We start from the raw sequence: 22,452 nt of genomic DNA, 5'->3' as shown, positions 1-22,452 counted from the left end.
GGCTCTGCATGCAGTGAATGTTTTGCATTAACAACCTAACTCGTTAATTCAGTGAAACATTTAAAACCAAACCAGTTATATCCAGCCAAGCTGGAAAAAGCTGAAAGTTCATACTCAGCAGTGCAGATTTCGAAACCTCCCTTTGTTAATCTCTGTAGAAGTAAATTTTCTGCTATTGCAGAGCTCACTGTGACTGGTCTGGGCATTGTTTCCTTCAGCAGAGGCAAAGCTGCTCTGCAGAGCATTGATTTTGTACCTGGAACTGCCACCTTTCCCTCCAGCCTTCATTTCTGTGAGCATCACTGGGAAAAAAAATTGGTTTTACTCGCTTTAAGTCAGTTTTCCCTCAAATTTCCAGCAGCAGGGATGGTTTAGGTGCACTGGACATTTGACTTGCTTACTCTGCTACCTTGTTTTGAAATTAGCAGGTATAAATTCAATTGGAACCATGAATTTAGGTACAATAACTTTGTCCTCCTGACTCGAGGTAACTCTTCCATTCAGCTTTGTCTCTTTGTTCCAGTTAATAATAAAATAATACATAGGAAATAGAGTTCTTCACTCATGGCTGTGCAGATGGGTCTGAGGCATCTGCAGTGGTGATACATACACTGAGATTGATTGTAAGGATCTTTTTCAATTGATTATTTTTTCTGCCATTAATTTACCCTATCAATTAGAACACCCTTGCTTACTTTAATGAGGGAGAAATCAGAGAATTATCCATTCTGTTATATATTAGTGGTGTATTAAAGTATTAAGTGTATTCCAGAAGGTGAGCAGTGAATAAAACATACTTCCAACATGTGGTTATGCAACTGTTCCATAGAAATGAAATGGACAAACAGTACACTTGATTAATTTTTTTTTCTCCCAGTAAATTGCCACTGTGATTCACTTCCAGCTAAAATTTGCAATCTGTGTTCTCAGGTGGCATTAATATTGGAGCCCGCAGGAGAGCTGTGGTGGCTGGGGCTGCTTTGATTGCATTTTTAAGGAAAGTTGTTGGAGAGAGCACAGAGTTTGATGCAAATGTGCTGGTAAATGAAATGCAGAGCTTTTAGGTTCTCTGTAGGTGGGTCAGGCCATTCACACTTATCCAAAATAATAGCGATGGAGTGCTCGGGAGAGGCACTTTGTTAATGTGGCACAATGGGGGTCTTTGTGTGTCGCTGCTGCTTTGTATCAAATTTACTCTGTTGACAGATAAAAATCATCTTTTTGATATCTGGAGACTCCATAAACACTGGGTCAGATCTGTCAGGGACTGGAGCTGTCTCAGTAATGGAGACTGGAGTTTGCTGGAAAGAAAAAAGGTTGCAGAGGGCCCAGCAGCTTCTCTCTGTGCTAAAGCTGCAGGATAAAATAAAATAAGTATTCCCTTTTACCATTGCTTCCCTGACATAAAACTCCTCTCAGCCTTTAAAGCTGTATTTTGTAGCCTTCAGGCTGATCTTACTGCTTTTCCCCTAATTGACTCAACTTGGAAAGGTCATTGCAGCCTGCTAGACTGTGTAATATTTAACTTAGCATCAAAAATGAGCATCTCGGGATTGGTGTCAAATGGATGCTGTTCCCCTCTGAATAGCACAGCCCATTCATAGTCATCCAAATATTCCACTTGCTAATGCTAATGAATAACTCTGGCCCTCTGCAGAGGGCAGGACCAACCAGGAGAAGGTGGGATGGATGAGAGTGGCAGAAAGCAGGTATTGAGATGTGCAATCCACACGCTCTAAATCCAGCTCACAGCTTTAATACCTGTTTTATTTATAGAATTTTTTTTTCAAGTTATAACTTTGAGCTCTTCACCATGCCTTAGCATAGCAAGCAGTCTTTTCTGATGCCAAGTTCAGTGATGACTAACACTGTTTACAGGACTGTTTTGTAATCTCAGATCAGCCCACATTAACGGGAAGTTACGTTTTCCCGTCAGTCTTTCAAACGGTGCCTGAGAGTTGCTGAGGCCAGAGCCAGCCATCCAGGCTCTCCCGTGTGGAAAAAATGATGTCAGCTTTCAGAACCAGCTTTTTAAAAAAATCTAATAAAGTTAGGGAGGTCATTTGAAATTTAACTTCCTCCATTTGATTTTTTTTTTCTTTCTTTTGCATGAGGATCTTTCATTCCTCTGTTCTAAAAACTACCAACAAAACTAAGCACAGGAGGTATTGCATAAGCACCAACAAGGCATTTGCCTGATCTGCATTTCTCAGTGCATGAGATCAGCTCCAAATATCTGATCTGAGAAAGCTGCTGGTGCACAACTGCTGTAACTGATAGGAATTACCTCTGTGAGTCATCTCATAGGATGGTAAGTCTTTTTTTTTTTTTTTTTTTAAGTTCAAGTTTTTATGAGTGTTTTTATAAAGCTCAGTTGCTGTTACTGTAAATCTCAGAGAAATCTGGCACAGAGTCTTTGTAATATGAATCAGTGCGTCCATATGCTTCCAAGTGACCTTGCAGTCTGGAAAAATACCATTTTATCCCTCTGTTGAAGAGAAAAAAAAAAAAGCAGAGTTGCTGTAGAAAAGGTTGACAGAGGGGTGTCACCAGGCAGATGACTCCTGGTGCCAGCCACAGCAGCTTTGCTGCCCTGGGGTCATGATCTCAGGCACAGAGCATTTACTGTGCAAGTGGGAAAGCTCCATCAGGCCAGGAATAAGATTGTGGCTAATGCCTCAGCCAGCCCTGACCTTCCACAGGCTGGAGCACTTCAGGGTCTGCTGTAGCTTCAGAGGAGGAAAAAAAAATAAAGGAAAAAGTTATTGTTGGTTGGTTGGGTTTTGCTTATTTTTGTTCGGTTTTGGTTTTAAATGTAACAAATCTCTGGTTAGCCCAAGGCCAGCAAAATGGGCTTGCACTGACGAGAAATTACCCTTTGTTAGGGAATACCCCAGTACACTGGGTGGTGTGACTGCCAAAAGCTGCAGAGGTGGTGGGAGGAGAAACCTAGGAGCCAGGAACATTGTGATGCTGCTCTTGAGCTTTGGGGCCTTTACCTTGCCTTGCAGCTCCAAGTGAGGACTCACAGATGGTGTTGGAACAGGAATGAAGTGTACACAGGATGGGAAGGGCATCTCCCAAATGCTTTGCAGGCTTGCTGAGCAAGAAGGGCTAAAATACTGCAGCCTCCTCACTCCCCAGCAGCAGCTCTGGGTGTCTGCAGAGACTCTTGGCACAGGCACAGTGCTCTGAGCTGGCAAGAAACTTCCTGACAGGATGGATGGAAAATGCTGATTTTGAAAAAATTGAAATGTTCTGTGGGGAATATGTGGATTTTTCATCCTTTTTTTTGTGTTGGAAAGCAGGCATCTTTCCCAGGTGACCCTGCCTAGTGTCACCTCCTGTGTGAGGCTGAGCTGGGACCTGGGTGCACAGGGAGCCCAGGCACTGCTCTCCCTGCTGAAATACCAAGGATGGGTCTTGACAGGGTAGAATGAGAGGAAAATTCAGTGTTTTTCCTCCTTAAATGAGAATTTGATGTGGGCTGTTAAAGGGACACATTTGTGTGTTTGGTTTGAAACATAGTTTCACAGGTTTAGGTGTGAAAATACAGTAAATCCAAGGTCAAGTTAGATTTTTCCAATGAAAGAAGAAAAATTATTTATTGAGTGAAGCAGTTAAATACCATAGCAGTTGTACTTTGTCTAATACCAAGGGAACTAACACCTCCTCTCTCTCCTTATCCTCAGGTTCAGTGGCAAATATGAACATTTGTCAACAACTCCTTGGGACATCATGAGTTTGCTGGAATCTGGACCACAGAACACTTGTAATAGCGCTTTCTAAATTTGAATTTCATTTAAATGAAAGAAAAATAGTCCTCTGGATCAACTGCAGCCATGGCTAGCAAAAGGAAATCCACAACTCCCTGCATGATACCAGTAAAAACACTGGTGCTTCAGGAGACCGAGCAGGATGCTGGAGAAGATGATCATGAAGGAACACAACCAGAGGCTCCTGCAGAAGGACCAGCAGCGAGTGATGCTGGGGCCAGCAACAGCAACAACGGAGCTTTGTCCAACGGGCACCGCGGCATTGCCGACAGCGACACTTACATCTGCAGGCCTTGTGACTTTGGCTCTCAAGACCTTCACCAGTTCTTCGGGCACTTGGACTCTGAGCACCCAGACTTCAGCAAAGAGCCCGCGTTTGCCTGTGTTGGGTGCAGCTTCCTGGCCAACAGCCACGAAGGGCTCTCACACCACAATGCTGAGTCGCACGCCGGTGAGACCGGCTTTGTCTGGAGGGTGGTGAAGCAGGACAGTCGTACAACCGTGGAGCAAAGTCCCTGTGAGGCCACCATCAGCCATGACCTGCCAGGAGAGCTCCCTGAGGAAGGGGCAGACGGCCAGTCTGAAATTATCATTACCAAAACCCCTATCATGAAGATAATGAAGGGGAAACCCGAGGCCAAAAAAATCCACACGCTGAAGGAGAATGTGTCGAGTCAGTTGGGCGGTGAGTCAGAGGGGAAGGATGGAGAGCATTCATTCCCAAATGGGTCGGTGCCAGTCAGCCAGCCCACTGCAAGTTCATCAAAGTCATCCCACATAGTGAATGGCTCTATCATAGGAAACGTGCCTGTTCTGCAGGCGGGTGTTGCACAACTTGTGTCTCTGCAGCAGCAGCCCCCGTTGCATCAGCAGCTCCCTACATCCAAGTCCCTTCCCAAGGTGATGATCCCACTGAGCAGCATTCCCACATACAATGCTGCCATGGACTCCAACAGCTTCCTGAAAAACTCTTTCAACAAGTTCCCCTACCCCACCAAAGCTGAGCTCTGCTACTTGACCGTGGTCACCAAGTACCCAGAAGAGCAGCTGAAGATCTGGTTCACTGCCCAGAGGCTGAAGCAGGGCATTAGCTGGTCACCAGAGGAGATCGAAGATGCCAGGAAGAAGATGTTCAACACTGTTATCCAGTCTGTGCCACAACCCACCATTACAGTGCTGAACACGCCCCTGGTTGCAAATCCTGGGACTGTTCCCCATCTTATCCAGGCAACTTTACCAGGCCACGTGGTGGGGCAGCCAGAGGGGACAGGGGGGCTGCTGGTCACGCAGCCCATCATGGCAAATGGGTTGAAGGGCACCAGCTCCTCTTTCACCTTGGCTGTGACTTCTGTCCCCAAGCCACAGCCGGCAGCGCAGCACAGCACCGTGAGCTCCAGCAACACATCTGGGGTCAAGGTGGTCAACAGCGGCCAGTCCCTGCTCACCGCCTGCCCTACCATCTCCTCGCAGACCTTCCTGGATCCCAATGTCTACAAAAACAAGAAGTCCCACGAGCAGCTTTCAGCCCTCAAAGGCAGCTTCTGCAGAAACCAGTTCCCTGGCCAGGCTGAGGTCGAGCGGCTGACAAAGATCACGGGCTTGTCCACCAAGGAGATCCGAAAATGGTTCAGCGACAGGAGGTACCACTACAGGAACGTGAGAGGCGGCCGGGCCGTCTTCCCTGGAGACAGTGCTCTTGATTCCCTGCCCGAAATCACCTTGGATGTCCCACCCAGAGGAGCCGAGCTGAGCCCTGCGGCGGTGGCAGCTACGCCGGCCCCTCACCACCCACCACGGCGGCAGTCATGGCACCAGGCGCCCGACTTCACCCCGACCAAGTACAAGGAGCGAGCGCCGGAGCAGCTGAAGGCCCTGGAGAGCAGTTTTGCCCAAAATCCCCTTCCTGCTGAGGAAGAGGTGAACCGCCTGAGGGGGGAGACGAAGATGACGCGGAGGGAGATCGACAGCTGGTTCTCGGAGAGGAGGAAGAAGAAGGTGGCGGAGGAGAATAAGAAAGTGGAGGAGGTGGCTCAACAGGAGGACGAGGAGGCAGAGAATGGCGGCGGGGAAGGGGAAGACTCCTCGGATGAGCAGAGGGCCACGAGTGAGAACGGCTCAGTCGACGCCTCCGGCAGCAACCCGAGCTCGGCGGACCGGAAGGTGAGTCCCATCAAAATCAACCTGAAAAACCTGCGAGTGACCGAGTCCAACGGCAAAACCGAGGTACCGGGGACCGGCGCAAATGAAAAGGGGGACGGCAGCTCCAGCCGGCCGCCCACCCCTCCCAAAACCAAACTGAACTTCAAAAAAACGGCCCAGCAGCGGCATCTGCTGAAGCAAATGTTCGTGCAGACCCAGCGCCCCACGAACCAGGAGTATGATGCCATCGTGTCCCAGACGGGCCTGCCGCGGGCCGAGGTCATTCGCTGGTTCGGGGACAGCCGCTATGGCTACAAGAACGGGCAGCTGAAGTGGTATGAGAACTACCGGCGGGGGCTCTTCCCCCCGGGGCTGGTGGAGGTCAGCCCCGCCGGCCGGGAGGTGCTCGAGGACTACTACGAGAAGCACAAGGGGCTGCGGGAGGAGGACGTGCCCGGCCTCTGCGAGCGCGCCCGCCTCGGCGCCCAGCAGCTCAAGGTGTGGTTTGCGCTGAAGGCGGAGGAGGAGGGCAGGGGCTGCGGCCCCGAGGCGGCCGGCAGCCGGAAAGGGCCGGGCGGAGCCGGCGCGGAGGCCTCGGAGAGCAGCGAGGCGTGGGAGCCGGGCGGCCAGGAGGGCAGCGCCGGGAGCCCCGACGCCCCCGGGCCTCCGCCCGCCACAGGGCTGGGTAAGGCCCCTGCCTCGGCAAGGGAGGGCTGCGGGTGGCACGGCGCTCTGGGCCTCGCGTGCTTACAAACAGGTTCGGTGAAGAGCTGAGCGTTTGAGGTTTAACTGAGGAAGTGGTGAGGAGCTGTCTCTGGAGGAGAGGCGTAAAGGAAGCGTGGTGAGGAGGGTCTGGCAGGATGAGTGCCACTCCTGCCTGCCCTTTCCTGCCTTGGTCTTTGGGTGCTGGCACCACTCAGAAAACAAATCCTAGCTTTATTTCAACCTGGAGTAAAACTTTAGGAGTGTCTGGTCATTTTAGAAGATGACCCATGGATTTATTTCTTTATTTGGGAAGAAAGGGGCCTGGCTGCTTGTCCTGTGCCGCTGGTTCATTCCTTTTGCCTGCCTGATCTCCAGCAGCAGACATACCCCTGCCTGCCTTTCTCTCTCCTGCTGCTGCTTTCCAGGTGTGAGAATCCTTGCTCAGTGTGGAGAAAGGCTCAGGTGGTGAAGGTGGAGGCTGCAAAGGCAGGAGGCGTCATGGAGTCTCCAGAACTCACTTTTGGAAGGCGTGTGTGTGTGCATGTGTGTGTGGTGGAGAGGAGAGGTGCTTTCCAAGCCCTCTGTGGGCTTTTCTGCAGTGCAGCTGGGGGCTGCTTCCAGCCTGGTAGGGTTTCCACCAGATGGGGATGGCAGAGTGCTGGTCCTGTCTGTCCCATGGTGGTCCACACACAGAGCTCCTTGCTGGCTAGCTGGGATCTTCTCCAGTCCCACTGCCTTACTTTGGAGCTTCCCACACACCTCTGCCATGGCTCCAGACCTAAAAAAAAAAATAGAGTAAAATTCATTGCTTCCTTTCCCATCTAATTTGGAGAAGGTGGAGCATGGGTGTGGATGGCTCCTGCCTTTGCTGTACATTGTGTGTGCTTTGCAGGAGAAGGGTGAGTATGGGGACTGGTGGGGGGCAGATTTTGTCCTGGGGAGATGGCTGTGCCCCTGCTAGTGCCCTCTAAGCACGGTTTTCTGCCAGCTAGAGTGAGGGTCCTGTCCACCCTCATGGCACAGAGGTGCTTAGCAAAGATGCATCACTCCTTAGGGATGCAAAGCCAACTCCAATCCCTCAAGGATTTTGGGTTTTCTGGCCCCTCTGAATGTTGCTAGCCCTTCTTTGCAGCTGACTCTGTCAAGGCTCCTGATCTTGCCTATCCTGAGGCACTCCTGCATCCCTTCTTCCCCACCCAGCACCCCACCTGGAGCAAGGCTAGAAGCATCTCTGACACCTGTGTTCTTTTACAGAAACAGACTGAACTGAAGCCACCAGCCCCGGAGGATCCGCTCTTACCCTTGAGAAGAAATTAGTGATCTTTAAGAAACCCATGGGCCGGCCTGACCCCAGCCTGAGGAGCAGGACGTGGTGATGAAGCACTGCCATCCATGAGACCTTTGGGCACAGCACATGAGACAGCATGTGCACAAACTGGGCACTCTGTGCTGAGCTCTTGGTGGCCCAGCCAAGGAGATGGCTGGGAGCTGGCAGGGGCTCAGCTCACACCCAGGAAATAGGATGCTCCTGTTTGCTTTCCAGTGACAGACTTTCAGATTTCATATTCATATACCGATGCCTACAGCTGCCTATACAAGCATAACAAATCTCAGACATTGTGTAAACAAGGTCATTGCTTAGATATGGACTATCATGGCATAGTACTTGTTTCTTTTTTCTTTTTTTGGTTTTTTTTTTTTTTTCATCTGTCCATTAAGGTGTTTGTTCTCTAAAGGTTGGCATGGCTGCATATATCCTTTCTGGTCCTTAAGCCCTGGCAGTGAAGGGCTTTGTGGGCACACAGGTGTGAGTGTATTAGGAAAGGGAAGGGATTTGAGAAGAAAACTGCCAATCTTGAATTTGAGTGAGATTCTCATCCCTCCAGATGAGGTTAGAGTGAGCATTGCATACTCTCTGATAAGCAGCAGGTTCCCAGACTGAGGCAGCCCAGGAGATGGAGTTTGGTGTCATTTGTCCCTTGCTGGCTAGAACACTTTCCCCTGTGTTCTTGGAGACTGACTGTAACAGGCTGTTAAATCTCCAAGTCTCTCTTTAATATCTGAGAACTAGCACATAATAATTTTTGCATCCTGACCTGGAATCCTTTTCATTGTTTGGAGAGAACAGTCTGTTCTTCAGAGAACAAACGCAGAGAGTCATAGCGTGGCTGTGAGTGGTTCAAGTCATTGTTGGCACCAAGGCAGCGGCTCTGCTGCCACCAGGAAGTTTCCTTCTTGCAGCCCTACATGGCAGATCCTCCTGCAGCACTGCTGGTGATTTCAAGTGTTTGTTCCAGTCCTTTTTGTTTTTCTTTTCTTATTTTTTCCCCCTTTTTTTTTCCCCAGGCCATGTGCAATAGTTCTGGAAAAAGAGCAAAATAAATTCCCCAGTTATCCAGTCTGCTGCCTGGTACCTGTACATTTTTAATGTGTGTTGTCTTGTGTGGTTGCTGTGTGATGCAACTGCTTGAACATTTTTGCTTTAAATATTCTTTCTATTAGAAAACAAAGTCTAGAAGGGAAACTCTTGAGCTGAATAAGTCCAGCCAAATGCTGTGTCAGATCATTCTGTCACAAACTAATCAAATCCCAACTCCAAATTGGTTCCATGTTTTGCCTTCACTTTTGCTCTTGGAAGGCTAGTCCAGAAATTGACTGCCTTTGAGTGGTTAGAAACTGTATTTAAATTTCTAGTTTGAATTAATTTGTGGCTGGTACATTCCTGGTTTGTTTTGGAGCCAACATTGTCCTTTAACTTAAATAGTTTTTGGTGTTTATCTGCTGATGTATTTATGGAGAGTAGTCATAGCTCCCTATTTTTTGCCAAGCCAACTCAGCCAAGCTTTTTCAGCAGAAGGTTTTTATTTAGTGAGAGCTTTTTAATGTGGGAGACTTTATTGTTGGTGGTAAATGATATTTATTAGGAGGGTGGGTAGCAAACCTCAAAGGATCGGATCCAGAGATTTACAAAAAAACTGTTTTAATAACAAAAAAGCTCTTTCAGAACCTCTTCCAAAGATGGTGTCTGATTTCTACCTTTAATTGCCCTTGCTTTTGCAATTCTTTCTTCACCCCCTCTTCAAGAGGCCGCCTTGCTCAGCTGCAGGAAGGGGCTGTGGCTCTCAGTGCTTTGGCAGAGGCTTCCCCTCACCTGGTGGGATGTGCTGGGTGCTTGTGCCCGAGCTCACAGGGCTTCCCTGGTCTGAGACTGGGCCAGGTGTGACCATCTGCTCCAGACAGAGGTGCCCTCACCCCACAGAGAGTGGGGTGACACCTTGGATGTGGCCACTGGCCCTGTGCATCCCACAGCCAGAGCAGCCACCCCACCACGCTGTGAGCAGGGGTGGCACTGACCTGGGGCAGCCTGTGTGGCACCAGGCTCCTTTAATTTGCCTTTGGGAGCACTGCTGATGGTCGTGGCACAGTTGGAGGCATGACCAGCAGCCATCCCACCTTGGCTGGTGATGGCTCAGCTGCTGGCATCCCCGTGGGTCCATCTTTGGGGACCAGGGACAGCTGCCCTGTGGTGACAACCCCTGGGGTTCACCCTCATGGGTGCAATCCTGTGTACCCCAAAATATCAGAGAGGGTGGCAGAATCTGGGTGGTTCTAGAGCTGAGAGCAGATCTGGGAGTTGTGCAGCCTGAGGATATGGATGTATGTACAGTGTCACCTTCAGAGAACAAATACAGGTAGGTCAATTTACTCTGTAGTGTCTGTGTACATGCAGGTTTATTTAACTACACATATATACAGTTCAAATATGCCATTGATTCTTTATTGCATTATGATGTACATTAAAAATGTACACTTTTACTAACTACTTGCTATATAAATACGTTGGAAGTGTAGTTTGCCCATTCAAGGTGATTTTCTGTGGGATTTTTGGTGTACACTTAAGGGCCTATGGCTGATTGGAAGAGTGATCCCCACTCCATCTACAGGAATGCTTAAGGACTATGGTATGAACTGGTCCCTTCAAACCATGTTTTGATGCACTAGCTGAAATATTTTGCACTTGGATTGTATTCAACCAGTTTTCCAGAAAAATTGAAAAGAAGTCTTGTGAGCTAGAGGGAGAATTTCCCGGTGTACACAGAAAAACCAGCCTTGAGGGTTGGAAGCTGCTGAGGTTTTTGAGCTTTGTCTCCATGCATTCATACAAGCACAGCAGGAGTTTTCTTTCTTTTGGGTCGGAGGAATTTTAAAAAGTGGTTCCATGCAGACTCCCCTTGGACATGGCAACGGGGCTGGCAAATGCCTTTGCGTGGGGAGGGTAAGGTTTAGAGACAAAAAAGAAATCAAAACATGATCGAGTTCCCTTTCTAACTCCTACATTCCTTGTTATCTGCATTTTTTTAGTTGACTTGAAATCTCCATAAAAGTATAAGCTGAAGATTTTTGAGGGTTTAGCTCTGTGGTCTTCTGTTTCTCTGCTGAGGAGGAGAAACAGGTGCCATCTCCAAACAGACTCGGTTTTGGTGCAGGACATTGGAAAAGTGTTTGCATCTGAAACTGAAAAGAAAAATTGAGAGGTGGCTTGACAGTCCCAACAGCAGCTCTTGTGGTGTTAAGAGGAAGTGTCACCACAATTCTTCAGTGTGTGAATATTTATCATCATCTAATCAAAGATGACTATCTTGACTTGAAAGGGGTGTAAGATCGAGGTGATGTAGCCAGCATCAGTAAGGAAGGGAAATGAAATTCTCCACCTCCATCGGCTGTGCCTGAGCTTGGGCTTGGCAGGCACAGCAGAAACCATCAATTTTAATCCATGTGAATCTTGTTACTTATGTCTCTGAGGCTGCTTAGATTAAGGGCACAATCCAATTGCTTAATAACCCGAAACCCTGATTTGTTCTGGCCCTGGCTTGCTCATGGGAAGGGCTGCTGGTTCTCCTGGTGCAAGGAACTGAGTTTCTTTATTCATTGATGTCAGCAGCCCCTGCCATGAGATTTCTAGACATTGTTCCATGTTTCATTTGGGTACCTTGTTTTTCAGCTCTGTAATTAGCATCCTTGAATTTTTTTTTCTTTTTTTTTAGCAGAACACTAAACAAACAATGATCTACAGCTTCCTATCTCCACTTGCCTGAGAGCTGAGTGATGCTGCAGTGTGGTGGGAGGATGGGCACAGGTGCTTGCAGGTACTTACTGTGATTTCATGTCCCCTCCCTGAGTTGGTCACCAGGAGAAGCCACCAGCAAGAGCAGTAGCTGCTGGCAGAGAAACACTGTAGTCCTTAATCTGGTTGGAGGATGCTCACCAGAGCTGGAAGATACCTGCTAGGTTAATTTTTGTTGTGTATCCCCTGACAGCTCAAGAGAAGGAAGCTGTAGTAGGCTGGTTTTTCATTTAGGGTTTGGGTATTTAGTTTTTTTTAATTGGAAAGCAACAGATTTTGGTCACCTGCAGAAATGTTATATTGTTTGCCCTGCAGCCCCTCTCTTACAGATATAATAGAGGCAAACTGATCAGAAGCTTGCTCATTGGGAATCAAAAGAAAAAGATGATTTTCAGCACTTGGGCACAAATTACAAAGTGAATGGGGATGCTACACATTCCCATTAGGGTGATGGCATACAAAATGCTTGTAAAAGTCTTCTCCCTGTTGCCCAGATCATTTTGGTTTTGCTCTCTTCAGATCAGTCAAGGTCCTGATGTGATTCAGCTCACCTGTAAAGCTCTGGTGTCACTTCTCAGCTGATCCCAAAACCAGCAGGGTAAGATTAGGCAACACATGGAGGGGAACGAGGCACTTGCAGGCTATCCCTGTTCTTCTTTTAACTGAGAAATTTAGTTTCTGCTGTATGTTTACTGGTAGTGGTGTGTGACAGGAATGTTGGATTGGCATCAGAAAACTAAAGCAGAGCAAGGGAGCTCTGTTACGTAAGCAGTGAATTTTTTTTTTTTAATTTTGGGTTTTCTTGTTATGGCCCAAGTGCTCTGCTGGCTGGCGTTTGGCATATTCTGAGGGCACAATTAAAGCCCCATTTTCCCTGTACTGATGGAAGGTGGTGTTAGGAGGATTCTTGCTTACTGGTGCTAGTGAAGGTTGGGCTAGGAATCCATGGCATAGAAAATTTCTAGCTAAAATTGCACTTTCTCTCTGCCCCATCTGGCTCGTGGTGGTGTTATGGGTACGTGGCTGTGATTCCCCTTGCACATACTAACATTGCACTAAGAGACTTTGGAAACAGCGTGTTGATCACTTTGTTTCTCAGCAGACCACAAAGTCAGCCTAACGGGGTCTCTTTTTTTTTTTTTTTTTTTTTTTAATTATTGTTATTTAGAAATCATGCTGGTGCTGAATGACCTGGAATTTTTGCTTGGATTTATCCAAAGGAAAATGTAACTGTAGCTGCAACGGGACCTTTCATAAGGGTGGCCGGTGCAGTGAGGGAGCAGGGTGAGAGCTCTGCTGTGTAAAGCTGTCTTTGTACCAGGGAGCTGTGGGGGGTTCCAGGGGGGTTGTTATTTTGTTGTTTTGTTTTTTTTTTTTTTCCAAGACCACAATTTTCAATGGTCACCTTGGCAATCGTGTGAAACAGGAAATAGTTTTTACTTTTGGTAAAGGTTTTAAAGAGGAAACAAAAAAAGAAGCTGCCTGTGATTGTGGGCTGTAGCTATTACTAGGGCTAGGGTAGCTTGTACGTGCTATGGACTTTACCTGCTCTTATTCTGAGGGCAAGAACTCCCTGTAGCAACAATGCCACTTCTGAGAAGTGAACGGCAAGTTTCCCTTCCTTTTGTATATGTGGATGTGAGGGTGGGCAAGGGGAAGAGCTTGCTTGTACAGTTTGTTGAAATGAAACCAGACATTTTTGGTTGTTCCTAAATAAAGAGCGTAAAAATCAAACGTGAGTTGAGTGGTGCTTGCACTGGGATTTGGGAGGGCCCAGGAATGTGCCTGCCTTTCAGCTGCTGGACTGGGAGTCCTCCATCACAACCTCCTCATTTCTTTTAAAAGAACGACAACTTTTCCACGGGGTAAGGCCATGAGTGAGTGCCCGGACACCTCTGCCCTAGAGGTGCTTCTTCATGCCAGAGTTCTGTCCCCAGCCTGCCTCAGAACAGCATGGACAGCTGGGGCCCATAACTTGTTTTACCCTTTTGAGTGAACAGCATAAAACCTGGGGCTGTTTATAGTTATTTTTCCTCCCCTAAAACCAGGAGAAAGGAGGGAGCAGTGCAGCCTCTCCTCAGGAACCTCAGCTCTGCAGGGCACAGACCACCAGACACCCGAGCCAGCACACACCTAATACTGACACTTTTATTGTCATTTAAAGCTAGAGTGGCCCTGTAAATGTAGAGTTTCACTACTGGACCCTTCGGCAGTGGCTATACAGGGCAGATGTGGTGTCACCAGGACAGACAGAGGTGCTGCTGTGCTCACTGCAGGCCCAGAGCTCTGGGAATGGACACAGCACAGGATGGCTGCAAACAGGCTCCCGCAGCTGCACACGATCTCTGGATTACAGGCAGAGCAGGTACGCAGAGGCTGGATGGGGAATTTTTAGGTCTCTTCTTGTGATTATAGACAGTTTGGTCTGTGGCCTCTGGCAGCCTGGCCGCACCGACGCTTCTTAAGGGCTTCGTGGTGAAGGTTGCTGGGTGCTTGGGGCTGGTTCGGGGTGGGGTTTATTTCCAATACTTTTTTTTTTTTTTTAGTTCTCCACTTGAACACACTTCAGCAGAGAAACTGGAAAAGCTGCCTGAAAGTAGGCCATAGCAGTGCCGTTTCCATAGAAACCAGTTCACAGCGTGCTGTGAGATTCACAAGCACTGGAGGTGCTTTCGCCCGCCAGGGTGGGCTACAGCCGGTTGTCCCCGTTGACCCGGGTCCTCCGCAGTACCCTGCAAAGGGGCACACAGAGGGGACACAGCTCAGCCTCGCCGTGGCATGGCCAAGGACAACGCTCTGCTGGGCTCCAGTCGCCCACTGGAGTAAAGCAGGAACTCAGCCACATCTCCCACGATTGGGGATAATGGCACCAGCTGTGCTGTCCCACCCTACTCCCATAGCAGTGACTGCCACAAGCACTGGCACAACTTGCAGCTCAAATTTAGGGTTTGCAAGCAGCCAACAAGGCAGCAGCTCCACTTTGGGCTAGGGGGAGGCTGCATTCATTGCCTCCAGCCAGACTAAATGCAGGGGGTGTGTTATGCTGCTGCTGAAGAGCTGACTGGCCTCACCTTCGCTCCCGGCTCTCAAAGTGGTCAGCGAGCTGCTCTGGGGCCACACGGAAATCCTCGAAGGGCTGCTGGTACCTCAGCTCAAAGGAGCCCTCTCTGCCTCTGCTTGCCAGCAGCTGGCTGGAGCCATCCCCTGCTCGTTCCCGTAGGGATGAAGCATTGAAGAGGTTTATTTCGCCATTTTCCTGCTTGGATGATGGAAAAAAATGCTGTAGTCAAGGGTTTGTGATTTCAAAGCATACACCCTGTAGTAAGGGCAGTCGTAGTGCAGGGCTCTGGCTGCCCTGCAGGGTGTCCAGGGCTCATGGGGGCTTGGGGTTTGCACTGTGCAGCTGCTCTAACAGCCATCGCTGGCTCCCACCAGCACCATTTTAAATGAAGAAATAAAAGAACCATCTGTCTCAGAAGGAGCCCTGCCCTCTGTTTATGCCAACAGGGACAGCCCCAGGCCAGCCAGCTCTGTGATCCTGAGCTGCAATGTCCCTGGAGCACAGACAGGCACTGTGACAAATCCGCCTTCTCCAGCTTTTGCTGGAGGGATTTCCAGGCAAGTCAAACCCAGTGCAGGCAGGACCCTGCCTGAAACTGCTGCAGGAGGCAAACCCTGTGTGCTTGCTGTCCCTGCTGGGCATCCCTAAGGAGCAGCACTGGGAATTCAGCCATGCACAGGCACTCAGGCCAGGCAGCACTGAGCCTCACTGCCCCAGCTGAGCAGGAGAATGGGCAGGGCCAGGCTGGGCTCACTGGCTCTGCTCCTCAGCCCTACAGCATGGTCACCACCTTCTCGTGTGTGCAGCCAGCCTCACCTTGCAAGGGAAAATGTCTATCTTGACAAGCAGAGAAGCCAGCTCCAGGTTCTCACTGTAGTTGTTCTTGAGGGGAACAGCTCGGAAACCTATGGCAGAGACAGCCCTGGTGTCACTCACTGCACAGGAGGGGAGGTAGCAGTGCCCTGGCACAGGACTCAAGGGGGTTTTTCTCTCACAAGACCCTTTTTCTCTTCTGCCAAGAGAAGCTGTGACTGCCCCATCCCTGGAAATGTCCAAGGTCAGGGTGAATGGGGCTTGGAGCAGCCTGGGGTAGTGGAAGGTGTCCCTGCCCATGGCAGTGGGGCTGAAACTAGATAGGCTTTAGGGTCCCTTCTAATCCAAACCAATTCCAATCCATTCAGTCTACAATTCTGTGATTCTCCAAACCCCCAAATTTCCCTCAAAGTGGCAGGTGGCCCCAAGGGCTGTTAGCAATTGGCTCTGCCTTCTGTAACTGGTTGGGGATGTGACCTGTCATGGGGACAGGCTAAGCCAGCCCAACAACACCCTCCCATGAAAATCAGCATCTCCCTGGCTAACAGTGTGAACTGGTGAGGAGCATCATGACACCCTCCCTGCTATCCCAAGTGCCTCACCTGTCTTCAAGCCTTTCACCAGGAAGGTAGCCTGAGCCAGGAAGTTCTCATCGCTGAACATGTCCTCCTCGTAGACCACGAAGCGCAGGAAGGCAAAGTCAGGGTTGCTGACCTGAAAGTGGAACTGCTTCGGGGTCCAGAGAGGGTTCAGGCCGTTGTCAGCTGCTCACAAAACACAGCTGTCAGTGGGCAGCCCCACTGAGTCCTTCCACTGCCCCCATGGCTGATGCTGGGCTCAGGGGCAGCACGAGGGCAGCTCCCAGCTCAGTGCCAGGCCTTGCTGCAGAGCCCAGGGCTCACACCAGCATCAGGAGTGCTCTGATCCTGGTGTGAGCCATGGCTCATCCCCTCCCTTCCCCACCCCACTCACCCACGATCTCTGTTTTCTGCTTGGCATTGTCGTACTCAGCACCAGACACCTCCACCTCCACGAAAGGACAAACGATTCCCCTTCCATTTTTGGGAAGGTGCCGGGCCCCCAGGACCTGAGCAGAGAGCAGGAGAGGCTTGGTAAGAGACAGGAACAAAGGGGAAAAAATGTTTTTGCATACCAGGACATTTTCTTCCCAAATAAATCACCCTGGCTCTGCTAATTGGAGAGAGAAGCAACACTGACAGCCAGCCCAGGCGGCAGCTCAGAGAGAAATAGCTCCCACCCCTGGAACCTGCTATAGTGTTCTTGATCCACAGTTTGACTTGTAAGCCACAAAAAACCCCAGATGAACTGCTCCAGGTTCCTGCCTGCTGCCAGCACAGCCAGGCCTGGGCCACAGCATCCCTCCCTCAGCTGGCCAAGCTGGAGCTGGGCTCCCACTGAGCCCTGTTCCCTGCTGGGAGCACCAGGCTGGACCCCCTCATCTTTGCTAAAACTTCTCAGCCCTCCTGCCTTGGTGTGAGGAGGAAAAGGAGCTGCTCTCCAGCCCTGCTCTCCTCGTGCCTGCAGCACAGGCTGTGCTCCACTGAGATGCCAAGCTGCCTCCTCGCAGGAGAGAGCCATGGCAGCTCCCCCTTGCCCGTGGCCATATGTCGCTGCAGCACGCTGCTGCTGCAGGGGAAGGACCTGCTGCCAACTCTGGATCATGTGCTTTGAGTCATGCTGGGCTCGAGATGGCTTCTCCATCCATGAAAGCTGGCTTTGGTGGGGACAGCAGGCAGCTCTGCCAGACAATGAGAGGCTGAGCCTGTCTCTTAAAGGCGACAGTGACTGGCTATGGCACAATGACTCTTGACACTTAGTGGGGGCAGCTGCACCCTGAGGTGCAGGAAGAGCTTGGAAAACAGAATGGGGCAGGGATGTTTTCATCTTATTGCAGGGGTTCCACACTGTTGTCTCCTTATCACAAAAGTTCCAAACCTTCCTGGTGTTTCTTGTGGGCAGCTCCTCAGAGCACTGACTCTTTCTCCTTCACAAAGCAGCCACTGACTCCAATTCCCTTCTCACCCAGCCACCCCACTCATTTATAGCACTCTTCTTCTCATTGGTTACACCTGTGGCCTGTTAAAGTCAGGCCTGTTCCTAATCTTTGATAATTGTCCCAGCTGCAACTCCTTAGGGGTAAGATTACTTTCTACACTATCTTTATTTGCTTATATTCTATCCCCCTACACAGGGAATTTTTAGGGAGACAGTGGGCATGGGGTCAGTGGTGCAGAGGGTACATGATAGAGAGTCCTCATGGAGAACGGCTGTGGCTTTTTTAGATGGGATCACTCCAAAACAGAGGTGGCCACAGAGGAAACCTGTGAGCACCTGAAGGCAGGATCTCCACTGCATCTTCCCCAAGGTCTACACGAGCTGAGGGGACTGGCAAAGCAGACTGTTGACCCATAGCTTGGTTCTGAGACCACAGGGAATGCCTGCACAGGTTGCTGGACCCTGCTGCTCCAAACATGAGAGCCAGCTGGTTTGGCACAGCCCTCCAGAGCTTTGCCTGGCGAGCTCTCCCACGTCCCTGCAGAGCCTCTGCTGTGCAGCTCTGAGAGCTGACACAGGAACAATCCAGCCTCAGCTGCACCATTAGGGAAGTAAAAAAACCTCATCAAGCATCCACACTCCATCCTTTGGCACCCTCCTCTTATCATCACCGGCAGCACAACACAGAAATGGCCTGAGAAGTTTGCCCTGACCTCAAGCATCTTCCCAAGAGGGGCCACGAGAAAGGGGAAATGGAAACATCGAGCCTGGAGCAACTGAGTGACAAGGAGGGGACAAGACACAGCTCTTGTGTTGCTGGCCTGTGGATGCAGTCTGGGGACAGGGATGTCACCTCTGATGTCACCTCTGCGGCTCGTGGATGCCACCTGCTGGCACGGGGACCTGCACAGGAGGAGTCCTGGGGGAGCATCCCGGGATGCTCCTGCTGCTCCTCTCCAGGCACCCTCAGCAGCGAGGGGCCTTTAGGGTCCCTTCTAATCCAAACCAGTCCACGATCCTGTGATGCTCCAAAGCCCCAGATTTCCCTCCAAGTGGCAGCCCTTCACAGGGACAGTGAGGGTTCTCCCAGTCTGTGCTGCAGGACAGGGGCTTGGTGAGGAGCAGCGGCAGGCAGAGCCAGGAGCCCAAAAAAAACCATTCTCTCACCCCAAATCTGGTACCCCACTGGGGTCTGAGCCTGCATTCCCCCACACCAGGAGGAGGTACTGACCTCAATGGAGATGGAGAGTGGTTCTGTGCCCCGCAGTGTGCTCTTGTCAAAGGGGTCAAAGATGTCGTCCCTCATGTTGGTTGGCTGCAGGACGTACCCACACTGGCCACTGGACATGAACAAGGCCTGGTTCATCTGCATGGGCTTGTCTAGAGCACAGGCAGGAGAGACAGGAGATGAAGGATACCCTGTGCACAAGCTGGATCATCACCCCCATCACTGATGTGTCCCAGGAAGCCCTTGGCAAGAGGACCTGGCTCACCCCTTGGCAATGCTGAGCAATGTGTCCCCACGTGTCAGGGCCATGAGGTGACTCTGCCATGCATGATCTGCCCAACTACCCAGTGCTCCATGGGTCACCTCCCTCTTTTCCTTCTATTTTCAGCCTTCCATGTGCTGCCTGTAGCATTTGCCAACCCCCCTGTGAGATGCCTGAATTCACAGAAGGAATGAAAAGGCAGCAGGAAAGAAGAGGCAGGTTGTTTGCTGGTGTGCTGGTGAGCTGAGCAGGCTCACAGCAGGGTTTGGCAAAGGCCAGGGACAGGAAGGCTGGACTGCACGGCAGGAGCAGGAATGGAAGCTGGGCAAAGGCAAGAAGAGCAGCCAGCTGGACCCAGACCATGCACCCAGCTGGTGTCCCAAGCCTGGGGCAGCACCATCCCCTTTGGCACCTGCCCTGCCTGCCCTGCTTGTCCCCAGACACCTGGGAGAACCCATCCCCTGCCTCCTCTCCATTCCATCTTACTCTCATCATGGCACAATCCCCAACCTCAGTGCAGCTCCTTGGCTCAATCCAGCCCTCTGGAGCTGGGTCTCACTGCCTGCAGAGCCCTTCCAAGACCTTCCCAGTCCCCCATTTTCCAGGAGCAGGGCTCAGCAGGTGGCTTTGAGGTGGCACAGGGCACCCCAGGCACCAGCCCACCCTGCCTGCTGCCCTCACCAGGGGTCTGGAAGTTGAGTGCCACCAGCTGGCTGCCACAGATCCACATGGGCAGGGGGTCGTAGTTGGAGGAGTCGAGGCGCTGGCCCTTGGGGTAGATGCGGGACAGCTGCAGGCGGTTGTACTGCAGGAACTTCTTGCCCTTGATCTTGTTCACGTACTTCTCTGCCTTGGTCTCGGGAAAGGAGGACATGTCCCGGTAACAGGCCCTCTCTGTGCCGATCTCTGCCAGGGGACAGTGCTGTGTGAGCCAGGGGCACACTCCCTTTGCTGACACTCAACCAGCCCAGCTCCTTGCTGATGCCATCCTCTCACCCCTGGGGCAGCCACCAGCGAGTGTCCCACACCCCAGTGGGTGTGTGCCAGGTGCCCAACACCAATGACAGAGCACCAACACAGCTCCCACTGGCCAGACACGATGCTCCCCAGCCCCACTCCCTCAGCAGCTGCTATGCACGCTGACAGACCCCAGGAACAGAGGGCCAGGGAAGGGAACTGGTACCCTCTGGAGCTACCCAGAGCTCCAAGGTGAACTGGGGATTTGGACACCTAGCCTCTGCTGAGATCTAGCCAAAGCAGCCCCTTGGGGCACAGCACAGGGTCTGTAATGCCACAGTGAATGCCTGTGAGGGCCACCAGCTCAGCAGATGCTCACTCTCTTCATCAAAAGGCACAGGACGGCAATAGACCACCAGTTCTGAAAGCTCCAGGGCAATCTTCTTTCTCCTCTCCATCATCTTCCCTTCAGAGAGCTGCCAAGAAAGGGTGAGAGAGGGGTCAGGCCAGGTAGGAGCAGTGGTGATGGATGACCCAGCTCACAAACTGACCCTCACTGCTTGGTGTGGCTCCTGCCCACACTGTGGGGACCACCAGCAGATCTGCCAGGTCTGCATGGGGGACATCACACAGGCAGGGCCTGGCTAGGTCCTACATCCTGCCCAGAGCAGGACTGGCACTGGTCCCAGCACAGGGCATCTGTGGCCTTGCCACCCTTCACTGATGGAGACTCCCCACTTCCTGAGGCTGTAGCACCCATCCAGTTGTCCAATTGTCCCAAATACCCACCCTGAACCTCTCAAGCCACCACCCCTTGCCACATTGTCCACGATTGCTCTGGCTTTATCACCTCTGCAACTGCTCTGCCAGCCCACCCCGCACCAGCTCCTCAGTCCTGGAAAACCCAGCAGCTGCAGACCCAGCAGATGCCTCCTGCCCTGCCAGGGGCTCCCCAGCCTCACCCTGGCATCAGCTGTCTGAGCTGCCTCCCGGATCTTCTTCACCCAGTCGAGCAGGTCCTCGTGCGTGTCGGCCGCCACGTCCAGGGACAGCCGTGACAGCGAGGACATGCTGATGGAGAACACGAACAGCCGGTTGTTCTTGCCCTCGGGGCGGATGGCTGTGAGGGACAGGGGACAGCATCACTGCAGGTGCTGAGCCAAGCCCTCCACAGGCAGCAAGGGAGAAGATAGGCACAGGGACTCGAGGCCACCCCAGCACTCGACAGCTACAGGAAACTCCCATTTCTGGAGGCAACAGATGGAGCCCAGGCAGCAATAAGTGAGGGCTGAGAAGCCTCAAGAAGCCTTTGCAATGCTCCCTCCCTGGCACTCACCGATCTGGCAGGAGGGCACGTCCAGGACGCCTCCAAGCAGGTCTCCCAGGGGGCTGTTCTCATCCAGCTGCTGCTGGGAAGGAAGCACAGCAGGATGGTGCTGGGCACAGAGGGCAGGGCAGCCCCGCTCAGAGGGGGCACAAACCCTCCTTGCTGCACTCACGGCCACACTCACCTCCCGCTCCGGCTCCAGGCTGGTGGGACTTGTAATTTCCTCCACGTAGTTGGAAGGGAACCACAGCTGCTTTTTGCCACCATAATCTCCTCTCCACCTGGAAGGGAGGGAAGGGGCAATGTCAGCACTGGACATGAGACCCCAGAGTATTCTGAGTGGGGGTGAGGGGAACAGGCAGCTCTTCCATCATCTGCTTTTAGGGTTTGTGAGGCTTTGGAACTCTGCTGCTCATGGGTAATCCCCAGACAGACCCACTCCTAGAGTGGACACACCTTTGTGTGGATGGTGACAGCAAGGTTTGACCATATATCCCCATGGGAAAGGGAGGCTCAGGACCAACTCACCAGCCTCCTTCCTGTTTCTCCACATTCTGGATGATGGCATTTTTGGTGAAGGTGAGCTCATCCTCCCTCTGTGCCTTGTAGTCAAACAGGGCTTTGACTGCACACTGCAATGAGGAGGGGTCCCATGAGGCTGACAGGGAATGGACATGTGGACAAGGAGCCCACAGCATGAGAGATCACCTCCCACCACAGATGTGTTTGTTGGGGGGCTGTGAGGCCCATCACGTGCAGGCAGGCAGCATCCAGCCCTGCTGCCAGACCTAGTGACACCCTGCAGAGCAAATCAAGGCCCCCATTTATGCCAAAGCAGAGCTCTCAGGTCTGGTATGGCCCCACACAGGCACTCTCCTCTGTCCCAAGAGCCACTGAGGGGCTTGGTTTGGAGAGCTCAGAACAAGAGGCAGCCCAGCCTGGGAACTGGAGGTTCAACCTCCACTGTCTCTCTCTTCATGGTTTAGAAATAGGTGTGCAAACTAATACAGCTCTTAGAAAATGAAAAGATCGTTGCTAAACCC

At 51.4% G+C, this 22,452-nt stretch overlaps 2 protein-coding genes across 9 annotated transcripts in view; one reads left to right on the top strand and one right to left on the bottom strand.

Annotated features, from left to right (window-relative positions):
* The window catches only part of ZHX3 (zinc fingers and homeoboxes 3), a 46,658-nt gene extending 33,179 nt beyond the window's left edge, over positions 1-13,479 (top strand). For 2 of the 4 annotated variants that reach the window (XM_071446983.1, XM_071446985.1), the window contains 2 exons: positions 3,693-6,600; positions 7,875-13,479. In XM_071446983.1, the coding sequence (XP_071303084.1) occupies positions 3,843-6,600; positions 7,875-7,885 (2,769 nt within the window). In that variant the 5' untranslated portion in view covers positions 3,693-3,842 and the 3' untranslated portion in view covers positions 7,886-13,479. Of the gene's footprint in view, positions 1-1,941; positions 2,312-3,692; positions 6,601-7,874 lie in introns of those variants that run through there. The other 2 variants (XM_071446984.1, XM_071446986.1) reach the window with 2 other exon arrangements.
* A 396-nt stretch (positions 13,480-13,875) lies between these two features.
* Positions 13,876-22,452, bottom strand: part of PLCG1 (phospholipase C gamma 1) — a 45,270-nt gene continuing 36,693 nt past the window's right edge. The window contains exons 21-32 of one of the 5 annotated variants that reach the window (XM_071446978.1): positions 21,938-22,041; positions 21,594-21,690; positions 21,419-21,491; positions 21,045-21,202; positions 20,462-20,558; positions 19,807-20,031; positions 18,867-19,015; positions 16,592-16,706; positions 16,222-16,383; positions 15,623-15,711; positions 14,817-15,004; positions 13,876-14,477 (exon numbers count right to left, since the gene is read on the bottom strand). In XM_071446978.1, the coding sequence (XP_071303079.1) occupies positions 14,435-14,477; positions 14,817-15,004; positions 15,623-15,711; positions 16,222-16,383; positions 16,592-16,706; positions 18,867-19,015; positions 19,807-20,031; positions 20,462-20,558; positions 21,045-21,202; positions 21,419-21,491; positions 21,594-21,690; positions 21,938-22,041 (1,500 nt within the window). In that variant the 3' untranslated portion in view covers positions 13,876-14,434. The remainder of the gene's footprint in view (positions 14,478-14,816; positions 15,005-15,622; positions 15,712-16,221; positions 16,384-16,591; positions 16,707-18,866; positions 19,016-19,806; positions 20,032-20,461; positions 20,559-21,044; positions 21,203-21,418; positions 21,492-21,593; positions 21,691-21,937; positions 22,042-22,452) is intronic. The other 4 variants (XM_071446980.1, XM_071446979.1, XM_071446981.1 and 1 more) reach the window with 4 other exon arrangements.

This window comes from Agelaius tricolor, unplaced genomic scaffold (genome assembly GCF_023055355.1).
Source record: "Agelaius tricolor isolate 1412-34295 unplaced genomic scaffold, bAgeTri1.0.p SCAF_23, whole genome shotgun sequence".
NCBI lineage: Eukaryota > Metazoa > Chordata > Aves > Passeriformes > Icteridae > Agelaius > Agelaius tricolor.
Note: the sequence above shows the minus strand (reverse complement) of the source record. Positions and strands in the feature narration are given on the sequence as shown.